General features: G+C 47.1%; 1 protein-coding gene across 1 annotated transcript in view; it reads left to right on the top strand.

Annotated features, from left to right (window-relative positions):
* GRIK3 (glutamate ionotropic receptor kainate type subunit 3) overlaps positions 1 to 19573 on the top strand; it is a 253820-nt gene that overhangs the window by 183179 nt on the left and 51068 nt on the right. The window contains 3 exon segments of the mRNA XM_048500433.1: positions 9940 to 10047; positions 13501 to 13614; positions 16620 to 16823. Coding sequence (XP_048356390.1) covers positions 9940 to 10047; positions 13501 to 13614; positions 16620 to 16823 — 426 coding nt within the window.

Raw genomic sequence — 19573 nt, 5'->3', positions numbered from 1 at the left:
CAGCCCTAACATTTAGATTGGGTGGAGAAAACGCATCCTTGAGGTTGACATAGGGACGGGGTTGCTTGAGGCTACTGCCCTTCTGCCTGCAACCATCCAAGACAGGAAGGAGCCAGGGGATTGGTTTTCAGTGTTTAGAAGCATGTCTTCCTTTTCTGCCCAGGGGTCCCCCTTCTTTTCAGAATCAAACAGGTGCCTTTTCTGCAGGGGTATCCTGGACTAAGTAGCCTGAATAGCCCTGAGTAGCCCAATCTTGTCAGAACTCAGAAGCTAAGCAGGGTCAGCCTTGGTTAGTGCATGGATGGGGAGACCACCAGGGAAGACAGTGGTTGCTATTTAGAACAAGACAGTGGCAAACCACCTTTGCTCATCTCTTGCCTTGAGAACCCCATGGCCCTGGGGTTGCCATGAGTCAGTTTCAATTTGACAGTACACAATTATTATTATGGTAGATTTCACAGCTGCCAGATCTTTAGCTGGTTGTTGGTCTTCATTATTTTGTGTTTATTATTGTGTTTATTGTGCTTATTGTGTTGTTTACTACTACTACTACTACTACTACTACTACTACTACTACTACTACTACAGATTTCACAGCTGCCAGATCTTTAGCTGGTTGTTGGCCTTCATTACAATTCGAGCCTCACCCAGATGCCTAGGAAATTGCAATGCATCGAGATAGTATTTGTGCAGATCCCAGTAAGGCTGCCTTCTGAATCTGATAGATGTTAATTTTGTTGATTTGAAGATGTTTCAAGTGCTGCCCTAGTGTTTTTGGGGTGGCGTCCAGCATGCCGATTATCACTGGGACGACCTCAGCTGGTTTGTGCCATAGACGCTTAAGCTTGATTTTCAAATCGTGGTATTTAGCGACCTTCTCATGTTCTTTTTCAATGACCCTGCTGTCACTGCGTACTGCTGTGACAATGATGGTCACTTTCTTGTCAATTCTGGCCTTGATTGAATTTGTTCTAATGGCTTGCTCTTGAGCGGCTAAAATCAGGGATTTAGTTTCCTTTTTCAGACTTCCAGTTGTTAACCACAGCCGGGTCTTTTCGTTGTCCACCTTGTCCTTGACCTTCTCCAGAAATTGGCCGCATAGAGCTTTGTTGTGCCAGCTTTTGGTCCTCATTTTAATCACATTTTTTTCTGTATTCTTGTTTAGACCCAGCCTTTCTGGGTCTTCAGCAAATGCCTGTTCTTCACCTCATTCAATGCCTTTCTGGGTCTTCAGCCTGTTCTTGACTTTTATTCACATAATCGGCTAGCGCATGTTTCTCCTCTTCCACTGTTTGCTTTACTTGCAGTAAGCCTCTGCCACCAGATCTCCAGGGAAGGTATAATCTATCAGTATCACTGCGTGGGTGTAAGGCATGGTGCATTGTCATAAGCTTTCGAGTTTTTCTATCCAGTGCATCCAACTCAGCCTGAGTCCAGTTGATTCCTGCAGTGTACCTGATGATGGGTATGGCCCAAGTGTTGATGGCCTTGATGGTATTCCCACCATTTAATTTAAGTTTCAAAATTTTCCTGACTCTCTGGGTATATTCTCTGTTGACCACAGTCTTCACTTGCCCTTGCTTGATGTTATCCAGCTGTAAAATGCCCAGTTATTTATAAGCTGCCTCTTGGTTGCACTTGATGAGATGGCATTTCTATGCCATCACTCTCAGTGATCTTGCCCCTCTTTATTGCCATAGTGGCAATTTCCAGGACAAATTCCATTGAAATGTCTGTGCTGAATATTCAGACTGTGTTCACTAGTGACTGGATTTCTGTGGCTGATTTCCCGTACAGCTTCAAATCATCCATGTACAGCAAATGTGAGATTTTTCCCGGGACTTTGCCCATTTGATATCCCAACTTTGCTTTCTTTAAAATTACTGCTTTTAAATATGTATAGCCTGATTTTCCAAAATCATTCAAAGAAACTTACAGTCTGTTAAAATTTGCAGTACACAATAAAATCACTAGAGGAAAAAACAGATTTAAATAACAGCTGGTAAATAACAAAAGCTGTAAATAACTAAAGAGCAATTGGAATAATACAGGCAACACTTGACTCACAGTTTAGCAATCAAAATCCAGCACTAGATTGATCAAAAACAAAATGACTAACCCAAAGCAGAGATAAATTTAAAAAAAGAAAAGAAATCTCTTTATGTTGTCCTAATGCCAATGAGGAAGGAGCCAGTTACTCTAATGATCCACAAATGTAGTACCACCATTGAAAAGTCTTAAGAAGATCATATCGGTAGTAAGCCCAAGAAGGGCCCCTGAGGATAGTCTTGGTAGAGAGATGAGTTCATAGAAGGAGGCAGCTCTCTGCCAAGATTAGGCTGACCAACCGTCACGCTTTTGGCGGGACCGTCCCGCCTTTGGACAATTTGTCCCGCGTCCCACGGGTTCTACAAATTGTCCCGATTGTGGGGAGGCTGCTGCACTGCCTTGGGGGCACAAGGCAGTGCGGCAGCCTCCCGTGCGCCCGGCCGCAGGAGCGCATGGCCTTCTGGGGCTTGCCGTTTGCCGCTCTGTCACAGGGCGGCAAATGGCAAGCCCACGTGCGCGCGCGGCAGCCTCCCCGTCCCGGATCACAAAGGTGACCATCTGGTCACCTTAGCCAAGATAGCAATCAGCAAGCATCTCTATCTAAGAGCTGATGGGACGACAGCAGGCCTTTCCATTACAGGGGAAATTGGGTGATTCTAGCCCATCCTCAAAGAAGGCCGTTGCCTCCTTCCAGCAAAACTCAAGAAAAAAAACACTCTGGAGAAGAACGAATCATTGCAGAGAGAGACGAGGGCACCTGGCCTTGGCTTTCAGTGCCACTTCACCTGTCACCTTCTCTCTAGGTACTTAATTTGGATTGATCTGCGTACAGATTTCCCTCTTGAGTGGAGATAATTACCATGAAAACAGACACGCCAAAGTGTTATTCAGCTTGTCAAGGGGAAGGGGTGTGTGTGTGTGTGTGTGTGTTTGACCTAGCCACTGTGTGTGTAGAATAGCCACTTGATGTAGGTGTTTCTTTGAGTCCTGCAGACAACGATAGAAAACCAAGAGAGGGATGGAAAATAATCCGTTCAAACAATTGGCCTTAAAAGAAAAGACAGTATTGCCTTAAATTGAGGGCGACCGAGCAATGGGACGATCCATTGTGCTCCCACTGTGATGCTTGGCATGTCTTGTTGTCTGACTGAGCATAGATAATGGTGTTTCAGAGACAAAAAAGATAGTATGGAAGACCTATTTCTGGCTAGCACTCAGTTATTTGGTGTTTTCCAACTCAGTTTTGGTTAAACAGGCACTATAGTTTCCGTCATCATTTTTTTTAAAAAAAAACTTTACGAATTGTGTTTGGTCAGAGTTGTAAAACTCCCTTCTGTTGAATCAGACCCTTGATCTTCCATGGTCAGTCTACTTTGAGTGTCTGTGAACTGCCAGGGTTTCAGACTGAGCTTCAGACTGACCAGTGGTGGGATCCAAAAATTTTAATAACAGGGGTGGGATTCAAACAGTGACGTCGCCACACACATGCACCACCAGTCCCTATTGGTCAGGGAGGTTGCTTTAGTAACCCCTTCTCGGCACTCAGAAAAAATTAGTAACCACTTCTAGAGAAGGGGTGAGAACTGTTTGGATCCCACCTCTGTACCTGACCCACCCAGAACTGGATGGTCCGATCTCAGATCTTGGAAACTAAGCAGGGCTGACCGTGGTCAATGTTTGGATTGGCGATCACCAAGGAATGCCAGGGTCACTGTGCAGCAGCGGCGTATTTGCCTAGGGACAGGGGATACTCTCTGTCCCCAGGCGCCACTGATCAGGTCACGTGGGGGGCACAAAATCGGCCCCCCACATGACCAGGAAGACGTCTTTTGGCACCCTCGGCCCCGCCCATGTCGTTATCGACATAGGCAGGGCCAAGGAAGCCAGAGGACCCCCCAAGGCTCGCCCCCCTCCCGGCTCCCCCCAAGCCCCACCCCCTCTGGGGAGGACAGAAGCAACTGGAAGGCTCTGTGTTGGGGTTTTATACGCTTGGGGGGCATGGGCCCCCCCCCGGAGAATGGATGTCTCCAGGCACCATTTTCCCCAGTATGCCTCTGCTGTGCAAAAGTAGGCAATGGCAAACCTCTTCTGGACATCTTTTGCCTTGAAAACCTGACAGGGTCACCATAAGTTGGCTGCAACTTGACAGCAAAAAACTAGCAAACAAAAAAAACCCCTATTTGACCTGGATAGCCCAGGCTAGCTTGATCTTGTCTTATCTTGGTCAGCCTGAGTTAGTACTTGGATGGGAGACCACTACGAAAGCCCAGGGATGCTCCCTAGAAATATATATGAGTGTAAATTTCTCTCATGTTGCAACTGGTTACCCCATAGGGTTTCTAAGGCAAGAGACATTTGGTGGTGGCTTGCCGTTGTCTTCCTCTGTGTAGCGACTCTGGACTTTTTGGGTAGTCTCCCATCCAAGAATTAACCAGGGTGAACTCTGCTTAGCTTTCAAGCTCCAATGAGATCTGGGCCAACATGAGTAGGCAATGGCAAACCATCTCTGTTGGTCTCTCGCTTTGAAAACTTGATAGGATTGCTGTTAAGTTGACTATATATGAACAGCTTTTTTTACAGTCACTACTTAAGCCTCTTCACTGGCAATTGAATTGCTGATTGAATCACTGAGCCAAGACCCTTCCCTCTGGCCAGAACAAATGATTATGCCCACAGCAGGCTGCAGTGCCTCTTTCAAAGACCTTAAGAAAAGCTGCATCTAGCCCTTCAGTTCTTCTCAGTTGTAATGGATGAGAATGGATTGTTCTTCTACTTTTGAGGAAGGTTGTGCCTTCCACTTTACCTTCTCTGGAAGCACCCTCTGACTTGATGCTCTGCCTCCTTAGCCCAGACAAACACAGGAAGAAAATGTATTGTCGAAGGCTTTCACGGCCAGCTTCAACTGGTTCTGGTGGGTTTTCCGGGCTGTGTGGCCGAGGTCTGGTGGACCTTGTTCCTGACGTTTCGCCTGCAACTATGGCTGGCATTTTCAGAGGTGTATCACAGTGTGAAACAGATTTCCCTCTGTGATACACCTCTGAAGATGCCAGCCACAGGCTTAGCCGAAATGTTAAAGGTGGAAATCAAGGTTCTGATCCCTGGCCAAGTTCCTCCTAACTAACTAGGAAGAAAAAAACAAGTCAGTGTTCTGCCAGCATGGTGTAGTGGCTAGGGGTGATGAATTCTAATCTGGAGAACCAGGTTTGGTTCCCCACTTCTCTACATGGAGCCTGCTGGGTGACCTTGGGCCAGTCGCAGTTGTCTCAGAACTCTCTGAACCCCAAGGTGGCTGTTGTGCGGAGAGGAAGGGAAGGTGATTAGAAGCCCCTTTGAGACTCTTTAAAAAGAAGAGAAAAAGCCAACTCTTCTTCCTCTTCTTCCTCTTCCTCCTCCTCCTCCTCTTCTTCCTCTTCTTCTTCTTCTTCCTCCTCTTCCTCTTCTTATTCCTCTTCTTCTTCCTCCTCCTCTTCTTCTTCCTCTTCTTCTTCTTTTTCCTCCTCTTCCTCTTCTTTTTCCTCTTCCTCCTCCTCCTCCTCTTCTTTTTCCTCTTCTTCTTCTTCCTCCTCCTCTTCCCCTTCCCTCCTCCTCCTCCTCCTCCTCCTCCTCCTCCTCCTCCTCCTCCTCCTCCTCCTCTTCTTCCTCCTCCTCCTCCTCTTCTTCTTCTTCTTCTTCTTCTTCTTCTTCTTCTTCTTCTTCTTCTTCTTCTTCTTCTTCTTCTTCTTCTTCTTCTTCTTCTTCTTCTTCTTCTTCTTCTTCTTCTTCTTCTTCTTCCAGTGCTGCCTCCTACTCCTCCTGACATTATTCTTAATCCTGGGCTGTTGCTTTCCTGCTTTTTCCAATCCATTTGCAATGTTGGCTTCTGGAAACCAGGAACAAAGAGGGAACATTTGTCCTCTGGGACGCCCTAAGCGGAAGGCATTTCTCTGGAAGAGAAGCCAAACATTTCCACCTGTGCTTCTTTCGTCAGCATGCGGCAGACTTTCCAAAGCTCCCACTGCGGGCCCAGATTTTTAGGGCTGATTTATTTTCCCTCCTGCTTTGGCAGCTCTACTGTGACATTGTTCTGTTTAGATACAGCTACTGACATTGTCGGAATTATATTTGAAATACAGCTTAGGATTTGTGAGTTAACCAGGAACCCTCAGGAACCCTGGGTTTGGAACTGTCTTAGCGGAGGAGCTTGTTTTATTTATTTATTTATTTTTGTATTCATACCCCTGGGGCCCCTGAAACAGCTGACAGCATTGTTTTCCCCTCCCCTATGCTCACGACAGTAACAGACATGAACATACACGGATCTGCCTTATACTTGATCAGAATACCTGCCTACCAAGATCAGTCTTCTCTACTCAGACTGGCAGCTGCTCTCCAGGGTTTCAAGCAGAGGTCTTTCACATCACCTACAGCCTGGGCATTTTGACTGAATATTTTGGGGACAGAACTTGGGGCCTTCTACATGTCAAGCAGATGCTGTACCACTGAACACGAGAGCTAGCGTGGTGTAGTGGTTAAGAGCAGGTGCACTCTAATCTGGGGAACCGGGTTTGATTCCCCACTCTGCCACTTGAGCTTGTGGAGGCTTGTCTGGTGAACCAGGTTAGCTTGTGCATTTCAAAACATGCCAGCTGGGTGACCTTGGGCTAGTCCAGCGGTCTGCAACCTGCGGCTCTCCAGGTGTTCATGGACTACAAATCCCATCGGCCCCTGCCAATTGACCATGCTGGCAGGGGCTGATGGGAATTGTAGTCCATGAACATCTGGAGAGCCGCAGGTTGCAGACCCCTGGGCTAATCACAGTTCTTCAGAGCTCTCTCAGCCCCACCTACCTCTCAAGGTGCCTGTTGTGGGGAGAGGAAGGGAAATGAGCTTGTAAGGAGTGGTGGGATTCAGCAGGTTGTTAAAATGGTGCTTCTAAACAAACAGTTGTTAAATTATTTAAATCCCACCACCAAAACCGGTTGTTAAATTATTTGAATCCCACCACTGCTTGTAAGCCACTTTGAGTCTCCCTACAGGAGAGAAAGGGGGGATATAAATCCAAACTCTTCTTCCTCTTCCCAACCCTGTGAAGCTGAGAAGTGATGGATCCATAGTTAGCTTCCATGGCAGAGCAGTGATGGAAACCTGGTTCTTCCAGGTCCTGGTCCGGCTGTCTAACCACTACATCATGCAGCTCTCCTGATGTGTAGCTTCTTACCTAGCAAGCTCTCTGATCTGCATTTACAATTGGTTGGTTATTCCTATCTTTTTCAGCTGTAAATACAGTGTGCCTTTGGGCATTGCTGTTATCATTATCATTGCTATATTTAGAAACACAGTATGGAAGAATGAAAACAGGAAACTGCTTTCCTCCATCCCATCCCCTTTGGTTTCCATTGCGCACAGAGGCATAACTCCAAGGGGGCAGGGTGGCCACGATGCACCGGTGGTGTGCCCCTGTGGGGGTGTGGCAAGGGCATTCTGGGGGCATTCCGGGGCTTTGCTGGGCGGGACGGGGTGGGACGGGGGCGGAGGATGCACCAGTGCACCAGGTGCTTTCCCCCCTTGCTACGCCTCTGATTGTGCACAAAGTCTTGTACTTATAAAGCGCCTCAGACCACCACTCTGCCCACCCCAGAACTTTCCAAGGAGGCCAGTCAAACCATGGGAGGTGATTGCAAGCATGGTTATTGCAAAGACTGAGGTCCTCAGAGAAGCCCCACAAGGCACAGGAGGGCCTCCAGAGAAAGACTTTTTGGGGCAGAGCCATCTCTCCGACCAAGAACAGCTGCTTGGGACCCTTAATGAAGTCCTGGAAGAAAAAGCACCATTGTGGTTGTGGTGATGCAATGAAGCAGCCATTTGCCACAGCAAGGAGGGTGGTGTGGCTAGCATGGGGTCTTCAGGGAGGCTGGAAAGGCCTCTCTGTTTTGCTAATCCCATCCCTCTCTCAAAGCAGCACCCCTTGCCCAAGTTTTTCAGCTCAACACTTGTGCTGCTGTGGGCAGATGGGCGCGCAGAAGTCATTGGAGGCAATGTAAGTGCACCAGCGTCATCTGAGCAACAGGCAAGGCCTGGTTGCTGCAGTTGACTACCTTGCTCTGCCCAGAGGGGACTGAGACCAGAACTTTGAATGGGACAGCCCATAATATAAATACTTCTTTTCAAAAGAGGGGGAGCCCCAACTCTGTGACACACACAGGAACTAGAATACAGTTTTGGGTAAGCTGCCTAGTTCTTCTTACAAGGTAATTTATGAAACACACACACACACACACAAAGCACAAACGTTCAGGTAAGAGGCACAGAATTCTGGATCCTTCTTTTATAGAGAGGTCTTCAGTGTCTCAAGAGAGACCGGCTGCTGGGTTATCACTCGTTGGTGGGGATTTCTTACCTTGGAAGGGACTTGGCCGAGACATAACCCAGGGCAGGCCTCCTCCTGCCCAGAACACAGTTTGAACATTTGAGCTAGATTTCTTCAGCTATGTTGATGCTGTAATTTTTTTTGTTAGTTCGAATATTTAAGCCACTTAACTGCCAGTTTTCCAACAAATGTTCCAAGTACCCAACAGTACAATGTTGAGGAAATTAAAAATAAGAGAATTTCATCCCAGGACAGGTATTTTCCATTCGCCCTGAGGTGATTCCATGTTAGGGAATTCCTAGAGATTGGCGGGGGGGGGGGGGGGGGGGGCGGGGAGAGACTGGGGAACACAGGATGTGGGGACCTCAGAAGGGTGCCATGCCACAGAATCCACCCACCAAAACAGTCATTTTCTCCAGGAGAACTGATGTCTGTCACGTGGAAGAACTGCAATCCTGGAACATATCCAGGCCTCAACTAGAGGTTGGCAACCATATTGGAAACACATGGGGGACGGAATTATATGTCATTTGGGGTTGTTTCAGATTGCCTGGTGAATTGTTCAGCAAGTGGTAAGTCCTAGGAAGAGAGGGATGCCTTTGAGTTGGAGGGATGTGGAAGCAAAGAACTTCCACATCCTGTGACTGGGGAAGAAAGAGCGGAAGCAACCAGAAACACAGGTAAAGGAATGTGCTGGCCAGGCACTAGGTCTTCAGACTGCCTCTTGACGTATAAGCCCTGCCTCCGGGACCAAATGTGTGGGAATGGGCTGTAGATGTGGGGAGGAGGGGGTTAGGGTTAAGGTGCACATGCCCTTTTATGTTGCAAGTCCTGAAGCTAACCTAGCCTCAGGAGCAGCAGTGCCGCAGTGGTTAAGAGCAGGTGTACTCTAATCTGGAGGAACCGGGTTTGATTCCCCGCTCTGCCGCCTGAGCTGTGGAGGCTTTATCTGGGGAATTCAGATTAGCCTGTGCACTCCAACACATGCCAGCTGGGTGACCTTGGGCTAGTCACAGTTCTTCTGAGCTCCTACCTCACAGGGTGTTTGTTGTGAGGGGGGAAGGGAAAGGACTTTGCAAGCCCCTTTGAGTCTCCTACAGGAGAGATATAAATCCAACTTCTTCTTCAAGAAGTGGTGCTGGAGCACAGTTCAGGTTGGTTTCCCCTCAGGGTCTGACTGGCAGTCACTAGGGCAGCTTTGGCATGAAACCTTTGTATCTACTGACCCTCTTTCGCCAAACAAGCCCTGATTTCTTCTCCTGCCCATCCCCGCATGGAACCTGGAAGGTGTGAACACCAGGCAGCCGGTATGATTTCTGGAACTCTCCAGCCTCGGCAGGCACCCCGTGAGCAATGACAAGCACCGATGATTAATTAATCATGCCCTGCAGGGGAGAGAGTATTGGTGTAAGGAGTAATTAAAATGAAGCATCGTGCTACTTGTAGCGAACTGTGATTTATGGGCTTGACAAAGGGCTCTTTTGTGCCCCCTTGTTCTTCACCCCCCTCCCCCACTGCTATCATTTCCACTCTTCCTCCTGCAGGCCCAGTGGGAAGGCTTAACCGGGCGCATCGTCTTCAATAAAACCAGCGGGCTGCGGACGGATTTTGACTTGGACATTGTCAGCCTCAAAGAAGATGGGCTGGAAAAGGTCAGTCAGTTGGGCTCCATGCTGGCTCTGGCCTCCTTTGAGCTCCCTCAAAGTGGGGGTCCAAGGAGCGGCCTGCCGTCCAGCATGGGACCTGCCCCTGTTATCAATCCTTGTAGCATTCATTGGACCCAAGAAGGGTAGAACGGACCGAGTGATGGACTTTGCATTCATTGCTTGGCTTTGAAGCTAGCCTCGGAGGACTCGCTGTGTCTTAGACTGGCTTTCATAGGGCTGTTGTGAAACCAGTTGACACAGAAGGACCTTGAGAGATCTGCTTGTCGATTCGCAACTGTCTTACAGAGATCCTATCAAGGGGCTTTCAAGGCAAGTCAGAAGAAGAGGTGGTTTGCCATTTCTTTGCAGAGTCTTCCTTAGTGGTCTCCCTTGTGAGTACTGGAGGTTTGCCTTGACCTTGCCGAAGAAGGCGGCATAAAATAATTTGGGTAGCAGTCTGAAGAGCCCTGAACTGCACTGAAATCAGTGGTCATGGTTAGTACTTGGATGGGAGACTGCCACAGAAGGCCAGGGTTGCTATGCAGGGGAAGGCAATGGCAAACCACCTCGGTTCATCTCTTGCTTTGAAAGGCTCATGGTCCTCAGGTCATTGTGAGGTGATTATGACTTGGCAGCCCTTAATTATTACATTTCAGTCAGATGAAGGCCTGCCTAGTTCAGCATCCTGTTTTCAACAGAAGCCCATATTGGCTCCCCTGAAGGCTCACAGGTGGACTATATAGAGAGGTTGACCCGTTTGCCCCCTAGCATCTGATCTTCTGAGGTATACTGCCTCTTATTGTGGAGGGTTTTTTTAACTGCTGTGACTGATATGATAGTTCTGTATCAATGTCCCTGGTTCTTTTTTTAAGCCATCACAGTCAGTATCTACCACCATATCTTGTAGCTATGAATTCCATATGCTTATGTATTATGGGAAGCTCACATCCTTTTTTAAAGTCAGAAATGTATCCCATAATAAACCTTCCACCAACCAGCTTCATTGGGTGACTCTGAATTCTAACATTATGTGCGGGAGGGAAAGCCTCTCTCACTTTACCCGGTCTTTGAAAGGTGACAAATGCTCATATTTCTTCTGCCTTACTCAAAACAGTTGTTAGAAATGGTTATTTAGGGTCAACGTGGAGCATAAACATTAGTTGTTTTCAACAAATGCTTCCTGATAGATTGCTGTGGACTCTGCAGTTAATTCCTGTCAGTTCTACCAAGTTCTGCCCACAGAGACCCCCCTGCTCTCTCTCGCTCTCTCTCTTCCTCACAAATATGTGTTCAAGCTCCTTGTCAGCTCAAGAGAGGCTTTACAGTATCCGTGTCAAATCTCTGTGGACATTAAATTCCTGTCACTGGATAATCTGAATTAATGATGTGCCCAAACAGGGAACGAATCCCAATATGTACTTTTGTATTACGTCTAATAGCTTACATTTGCCCAGGTTTAGTGGTGGGCTTCTGAGCCTCCTTGCCTCCCGCGAGTTTGAGGATTACAGCAGTCTTAAGCATGTGTAATTGCAAATCATGTATTATCCATCCAGCGTGACTGCATTGGTAGTGGGATAGGAGGTTGGTAATGGTGGGGGGGGGGGTGTCTTTTAATATTGATATACTGCCCAATGTAGTCAGTTTTCTCTGCGGGTCTGCTGTGGGATCTCCAGTTTCTTGTCGCTTGTCATCATGGCCACATGTAACTTTTGAGGGCATAAATTTTCACAGGATTGAGGTGGAGGAGAGGAGAGGAGCTGGGTTTTGTGTATACAGTCTGGCTTCCCAGTAAACTCTCTATTGCAGAGGTGTTCAACTCTGCTGCTTCAGTTGTTCATGGACTACAATCTCCATCAGCCCCAATTGGCCATGCCAGTTGGACACCCCTGCTGTATTGCAATAAAGCAGGTGGGTGTGCAGATATACAGAACAAAAATAACTCCTCTGGCCATCCAGACTGAGACTGGGGCATCTCTCTCATTCCTGCAGGGAATCCTGCAGGGAATTCCTGCTCAGACACAGTAGGCAGAATGTATTGGTCTCTTCTTTGAGGTTAGTTTTGACAGATGCTTAAGAACCATTTCCAGGCACAGCTGAAATCAGTGTTCAAGTCCACACACACATGCATCTCTTTTTCTACTTATGCACATTTAGCATGCCAGTTCCCAAACCTTTTTCGGATATATAAGATTCAAGTCCAGTGGCACCTTAGAGACCGACAAGATTTGATAGTCAAAGCTCCCTTCATCAGGCTCTTGAAAGCTTATACCCAGATGATCTTGTTGCTCTCTAAAATGCAACTGGACTTGAATGTAAATGGGGACCAATACAGCTATTCTCTGAAAACTTTTCCCAGTGTGCATCTGAGCAGTGTGATCAACCTGGTGCCTTTGACTTTGGCATGTACCAGCTTACTGAATGCAGTGGTGCCATTCAGCTACATAATAACTTGTAAAAGCTGCTCAGTAGTTGTTGTGCCCCATTTTGTACTCAGGACACTGAGACAGAGAGAGACCATTTATGCATGCAGTACTTACCTCGTGACTGTTTGCTTCACAGTGGGTTTTTAACTGCATTTTTTTGTTTAAATGAGATTCACCTGCTGCAAAACTGATCCGATCCTTTATTTTACCCACCCCCACCTTCTTGTTGTATCCCTGCAACCTCCAGCTGGAGAGGTTATTTGTCACCTTTGGGGGGGAAGGGGAGGGCCATCTTTGGTCTAGCATTAATTTGCTAGACCATGCAAGTTTTAGGTCAATTTCAAGGGGTTGTCATTCAAATGATAGACCCTTTGTGTGAAAATTTAAAAACAGCACTTTCAATCCTTCTGGAGTGGTGCCTGGAGCTGCAGCCATATGGGTGGAAAAAGCCAGAAGGAGCGAGAAAACCAGAAGAAAACAAATCATATGTTGATTCCTGTTGCTCTTCCTGTGAAGAAAAAGGATAAGTCGCGCTTGCAGAGGTTTCAAAAGCTACAGCGATTCTCTGATCTGAGGCATGGGAGTTTGGGAGAGGGGAAAACATGTGTTTCTGAGAATCCAACCCAAAGGGAATGAATCCGCAATGTGAAGGAGACCACAAATGAATCAATAGCCAGAGAGAGAGTGTGTGCACCTCATCTTCAATAGGAAAAGGCCGAGGAGGCCCTTCCTAACAAAGTTCACTAGAACCAAGGCCTCTTAATTTGGGGTCTGTTCCTCCTACAGTCCAGCTCACACTCAGTTCTGTCTCCACTTTAACTTCTCATAGAACAGTAGAACAGCATAAATATTGTATGTATCTGAAATTACTGTTGCCTGCAAGGTGGCCGGGCTCTTTCCAACCCTGCAGAATTCAGCCTTCTTGCCTGTGACTTTCTGCCTACACTACCTCTAGCAAAAGTCCTGTCTATGTTCTTTAACCTGGTGGAATCTGTTGCAGGCTCCAGATGAGCGTTTTCCTTTCTCTCCATCACAGGTTGGAGTATGGAGCCCCTCCGATGGACTCAATATCACTGAAACCACCCGAAGGCAGGGCCCCAACGTTACCGATTCCCTGACGAACAGATCTTTGATTGTCACTACAGTCCTGGTAACCAGCTGCAGGATTCAACTGGATTTGATCTGTTTCACCTTTCCAGTATTTGGCACTTAGATGTACTCCTTGCTTATGAGTAGGGTGGGAGGGAAGGCACCATGGTACGGCCTGATTTCCACAGCTCTCAGAATCTAAGCAGGGTCTGCACTTGGATGGGAGACCTCCAAGGACAGCTCTGCAGAAGAAAGCAGTGGCAACCACTGAGTCCCACATGCCTTGAAAGCTTATTGCTGGCAACTTGACAACATTTATATATGTATGGGAAGAATGGTTTATACTTTCAGCATCTAAATGTCTCACATTATCTAGCAGGAAGCAAAAAATGGAACGTTGGCTGTGCTTCCATGCCTCGCATGAAATGAGAGGAATTTATCCTGATTGAAAAAGGGTTGAATTTTTGCTGTATAGCAGGGGAAACTATCAAGAATAAGTTTGTTTTGACTTTTTGTCACAGCCCAGGCTGAGGATCTATACCAGGAAAGCCGTTTCAGAAGGATAGACTAAGGTGTGCATATTCATCACAAAGTACTCATTCAAGGTGGCAACAGGGGTTCTCAGGACCGCATATCTTGAAAGCTGCCATGAAAGTTTTTCTTTGTGGTGCAACTCATCAGGATCCAATCAGCTTCCTTCACAGGCAGAGCTAGGGCTGCCAACCTCCAGGTGGGGCCTGGAGGTCTCCTGAGTTTAGAGATTAGTTCCTGTGGAGGGAATGGCTGCCTTGGAGGGCGGGCTTCATGGCATTAAACCCTGCTGAGGTCCCTCCCAAAGCCCTGCCCTTCCCAGGCTCCATCCTGAAATCTCCAGGAATCTCTCTTTCCAAAGTTGCCAACCCTACGTGGAGCTCCTCGGCAACTAGGGAGCTGAAAGAGAGGCACCGGCAAGCAGGTGCTAAAGCTTTCTGGGTGAAGCAGCCAACGCTAGAAGACAAGGTTCTAGCTTGGAATCTCACCATCTCTGAGATGTGGGGTAATCCTGGTCGCCTCATGACTCTGGTCTGTGGAGGGCCTGTAGTCAGCAGAGTCATGGATGAAAGTGAAACCATCTCCTCTTGGGGAAGAGGCACACTTATGTAGAGAGCAGCAAAGGGGTACTAAAGGTGATATTTGGTGTCAAGAGAGCTGATGATCTGGGACCAGATGGGGTTTGCTCAGATCACTCTGTGACAGAAAATTGGTGGTGTGCAGGGGGTATGGTGGTATACATTGAGGGATCCAGGTTCTGATCCCTGCTGAGCCCTGAGTTTCATGAGGTGACTTGGGATAAAGTCTTCTCTCTTAGCCCAGTCTCAGCCTCAAAAGGTTGTTGAGAAAATGTATGGAGGTGCTAGGGTTTCACATGGGAAGCAGATGCTCAGGACCCTATGAAGGCATGGCAGCAGAGTCTCTGGGGCCATCCAGGCCACACAATGCAAGCAGTGCCCCCCATGTGTTGTATGACAGTTTGGGAGGGGGCAGATGAGCCCACTAAGGTGCCAAGTCTGCACACCGTACAGGGGCATAATTCCAAAGACCCAAACTCTTGAGGGCCCATGAAGCGGCAGCCAGAACTAGGTCTGCATTCTCTCTTGCTCAGTAGAGACACCCTTATGCACCCAAGTCACAGATTAGCCAAAAGGTATTCACTTAGCCAACAAGGCCTGGATCCTTACCACTGACTGTCACCATGTCTTTTGCACAGAAGCTGTCTTTTGGGTTTGATAGCAGGCATCAGATTGGAATGAGTCCCTATTCAATCCCTAATGAAGTATGACAAGGCCCACTGGGTTGACATTTGGGTATATTACATGCAGCTAGGCACTGTCACCCAAAGGGGAAGAGACCCGTAAGGGATGTTGCATTTGATACTCTTCCTTGCTACTTGGGGGAAGATACTCCCTTTCAAATACATACACACACTTTCTGTTTGTGATTGGCTTTTATTTCTTCTGAAAGCTTTGGCCATGCTCTCGTGCTATATTTCCTACCACCACTTGTGTGTGGTTATCTATCAGTTCAATCCCTGTTTGGTTCAGTCTTGGACATTTTGTTAGTGTTTGTGGAAGTAAGCTGGGGCATAAAGGGGAACAGGCAGACTTAGCTGAGAGAGTGTACAAGTGCTCCCTGGTTGCAGCCTCATCCATTTTAGCTTCTAAACTTCCTTCCTTCCATCCATCCATCCATCCACCCACCCACCCACCCACCCACCCATCGTTGGTTCGTTTGTTCGTTCGTTGGTTCGTTGGTTCGTTCGTTCATTGGTTCGTTCGTTCGTTCGTTCGTTTGTTTACCCACTCCCAAGGACAGGTTATTCCACCCCAAGCAACTTTATGACATGGTCCACTAATCAATCACTTTTCAGGCTTTCCCTGTCTCTGGTATATTTCCTTCCTAAACCACGTTTAGCCTGATCTTTCTAGAAATAATGTAGTTCAGGCTGTGTGGGTGTGAAGATGTGCATTTTTTTAAGTCCATGCCCACATCAGTACCATTTTCCTTTCATCAACCTCTCACTGTCTCCATTTCCCCCGCTTTACGACCACAGTGTTTTTTGAGTATTCTTTATCATTGGTCATTGCTGTGCTATAGTTCAATAATATTATCTGAAGCAGTTGCCACAATGTACAGTTTCCCTGAATTTCCACCTTTCGTTTTAAAAACTTTGCAAGCCTTTTGTATTCAGGAGATATAAGGGTCAAGGTGCACCATGCTGTGCCATCTCACCCTCAGTTCCAGCTCTTTAAACAGAGAAGCTTCGCCCAGATGTCCACACTGGCACATTGGAGCACCAAAATAAGGATGCTTGAAAGAGTTGTTTTTTTTAGTTCAGGGATTAGCTTTGGTTGGTTAACCTCATGTTATGGTTAATGCATATTGTAAATCACTTCATAATTTGTAACACACTTTCAGTTGTGAGTGTAGTACCATGCTGGGAGGTGTGGGAGTTTGGCTGCTGGCTGGGTGTTGGCTCTATGGCTCACCTGAGTTTCATCCTCCTGGTCTTTCTCTCTTGGCTGCCAGGAGGAACCCTTCATCATGTTCCGCAAGTCTGACACTGTCCTCTCTGGGAATGACCGCTTTGAAGGCTACTGCGTTGACCTCCTGAAGGAGCTTTCACATATCCTTGGCTTCGTGTATGACATCCGGTTAGTGGAGGACGGGAAATATGGAGCCCAGGACGAGAAAGGGCAGTGGAATGGCATGATCCGAGAGTTGATCGATCATGTAAGTTCAGTCCTTCTCTGACCACTTGTTGCTGGAAATGAAATCCACGTATTTGAAAAAAAACCCACAGTCTGACTTTTCACAAAAAAGATTTGATGTGTGGTGTGTATATCCTTCCCATAGATCCTCCTTGATCTGAGATTGCAAATGCCTTAGCAGACCAGGTGCTTAGGAGCAGCAGCAGCAGCAGCAGAAGGCCATTGCTTTCACTTCCTGCACGTGAGCTCCCAAAGGCACCTGGTGGGCCACTGCGAGTAGCAGAGTGCTGGACTAGATGGACTCTGGTCTGATCCAGCAGGCTCTTTCTTATGTTCTTAATTATAACTCTAAATCTCCAGGTGACTTCTGCCTGCCTGCCAGTTTATCTCATCCCATCATGCTCTGCCATCAGCAAGAAATAAGATGGGGCTTTTATAGGTGTGGATAGCCACCATATGTGCTGTTTGCTATACTGTTGTCTTGGGAAGGGTGTCAAGGGAAACACATGTTTTAACTTGCAGGAAGAGTTTCATGAAGCAGGTGGATTCTCCACGGCTTGCCGATCAGACTTGAAAGTAGACTCTCGCTAAGAAGTATGCATTGAATTCCCATCTGATCCAGATAAATCCATCTTGCAAGGAATTAAACTACTTCTAGCAGAGGCAGTATCCACATATGAGGCTCTTTGTTTGTACATCAGTAACCTAACCCTGACGTGGAGGGGAGGGTGGGCTGGAAAGGAGGACCAGGTGTGCGAGAGACAATTTCATTTATTTAGAAATGCAGTTTGAGTTTTGAAAGTGCTCTGACCTGAGCAAAATGGAAACTGATTTTGCTTTCCCGCAGACTACATGTCATCTGCCTCGAGTTGTGTGTACAGCTCCCCTACATAATGCAGTTTGTCTCCCCCACCCAGTGGTCGGATTCAGCAGGTTCACACCACTTTGGCAGAACCGGTTGTTAAAATGGTGCTTGTAACCAACCAGTTGTTAAATTATTTGAATCCTACCACTGCCCCCACCCCAACCACCAACCTTCAGAGAGGCTGTGATTCAGAGTCAGAGGATCTGCTTGGCATCAGAAGATCTCAGGTTCAAAGCCTAGTTTCTCCACTTAAAAGAACCAGGAATTATGTGAAAAACCTCAGGCTGAGACCCCAGAAAGCCTCTGACAGTCTGCATAGGCACTATTGGCCTTGATGGACCAATGGCCTGAATCAGAATAAGGCAGCTTCATGTGTTTCTTCCCCGACTTACACCCCTTCTTCCAAACATGTCACATTGCACTGTCCAGGCACAGTGATGCATCTTTGATGCATACATTGTGAGTCTGCCCGAAAACGCTTCCACATCCCAAACAGGATAGATCTGAATCTTAGCGGAGGGGGTAGGTCTATTTGCAATGCTACTACATGGAAAGCTGCTACAACCTAAACATAAGTGAATAACCTTAAAAGTATAAGTATACATATTCACTTATGTTTAGGTTGTAGTAGCTTTATATATTTATAAGATTGCACTTTTAGTGACGGGTAAATAAAGAGAAGAAAGCGGCATAAAAGTGCAACTTTTCATTGCCAGTATCATACGTTGCACTCCTCCCAACATTATTGATGTGTTGGAGTGAAACAAGCTAATCTGGTTCACCAGATAAGCCTCCATAGCTCAAGTGGCAGAGCGGGGAATCAAACCTGGTTCTCCAAATTAGAGTGCACCTCCTCTTAACCACTACACCATGCTGGCACTCGTTCAAGGCAAGCTGGAAGCAGAGGCGTTGCCCACGCATTCTTCTGTAGAGCCTTTTTTGGAAGACTCCTACCCTGCAAGATAAGACAAGACTGGGGTATACAGTGCTGCCTTCCCGTCAAGTTGCCTGCTCACCTATGCTCATGGTTTTGTGCAACTGGTTGGTAAAAAAACACTGTCTGGGATGGGGCAGAGTTTTGAAAGGTCACTTAAAAATCAGTTACACTTTTCAGACCACTTTCAACCAGTAATCGCTGCTTGGCTATTGAAAGTCCCTTTTATCCGATTCCCCTAAGCATTAATTACAAGCCCCCTTCTCTGCAACACTGAGTGGCCTCCACTTTAATTGAAACTGCAAATGACTTTGCTCAGAGTTACACAGCTTATCAATGGGAGAACAGAGTCATAAGTCCAGAATCTTAAGTAACCCAGAATCTGGCCCTCCTCAGCTATGAGGGGATATGTTATCAGGACTGGAGCGAGGGGGAATGGCACCCAGGGCAAGCGTGCACCCTGTGCCCCTGCCATGCCCCCGCCTGTCCCCGTGATGCTGCACCCCTGCATTGGTGCACACCCGGTGCGTCATGCACACACCCCGTTCCCTTCGTGCTACGCCACTGTATGTTATAGTTCTTTTGGGGATGGCTCCTATCATTGTGAGGATTACCATTGCTGAAAACAATCCCTTGGCAAAATACAAGAACCTCTGTGTTTATGGAGCCTTGTAAGACCTTGCTAACCTTGACTAGCTGCCGTGTCCGTGTCCTGCTATCTTTCCAAGACTGAGCCCTTATTAATAGGATCTCGACAGTTTGCCATTTAGTTCAGCCATTCGATAATTAATCTAGCCTGCTGCAAAATTCAGGAATTTGTATGAGGCTCTGGAACTGCACAGCTTTGCTATAATAATAATAATAAGGGGAAGGAGGGGGACAGAATAGGGGGAATGCTAATTTCCCAGCCCACTGAAGAGTCGTCCATGCAAATATCCTTTCAGGGGCCTCCCTCAAAACAAACTTGTAAAAC

The sequence above is a fragment of the Sphaerodactylus townsendi genome, linkage group LG06 (assembly GCF_021028975.2).
Source record: "Sphaerodactylus townsendi isolate TG3544 linkage group LG06, MPM_Stown_v2.3, whole genome shotgun sequence".
NCBI classification, from domain to species: Eukaryota; Metazoa; Chordata; class Lepidosauria; order Squamata; family Sphaerodactylidae; genus Sphaerodactylus; species Sphaerodactylus townsendi.
The sequence above is the reverse complement of the archived record's forward strand: the minus strand, read 5'-3'. Positions and strand labels throughout refer to the sequence as shown.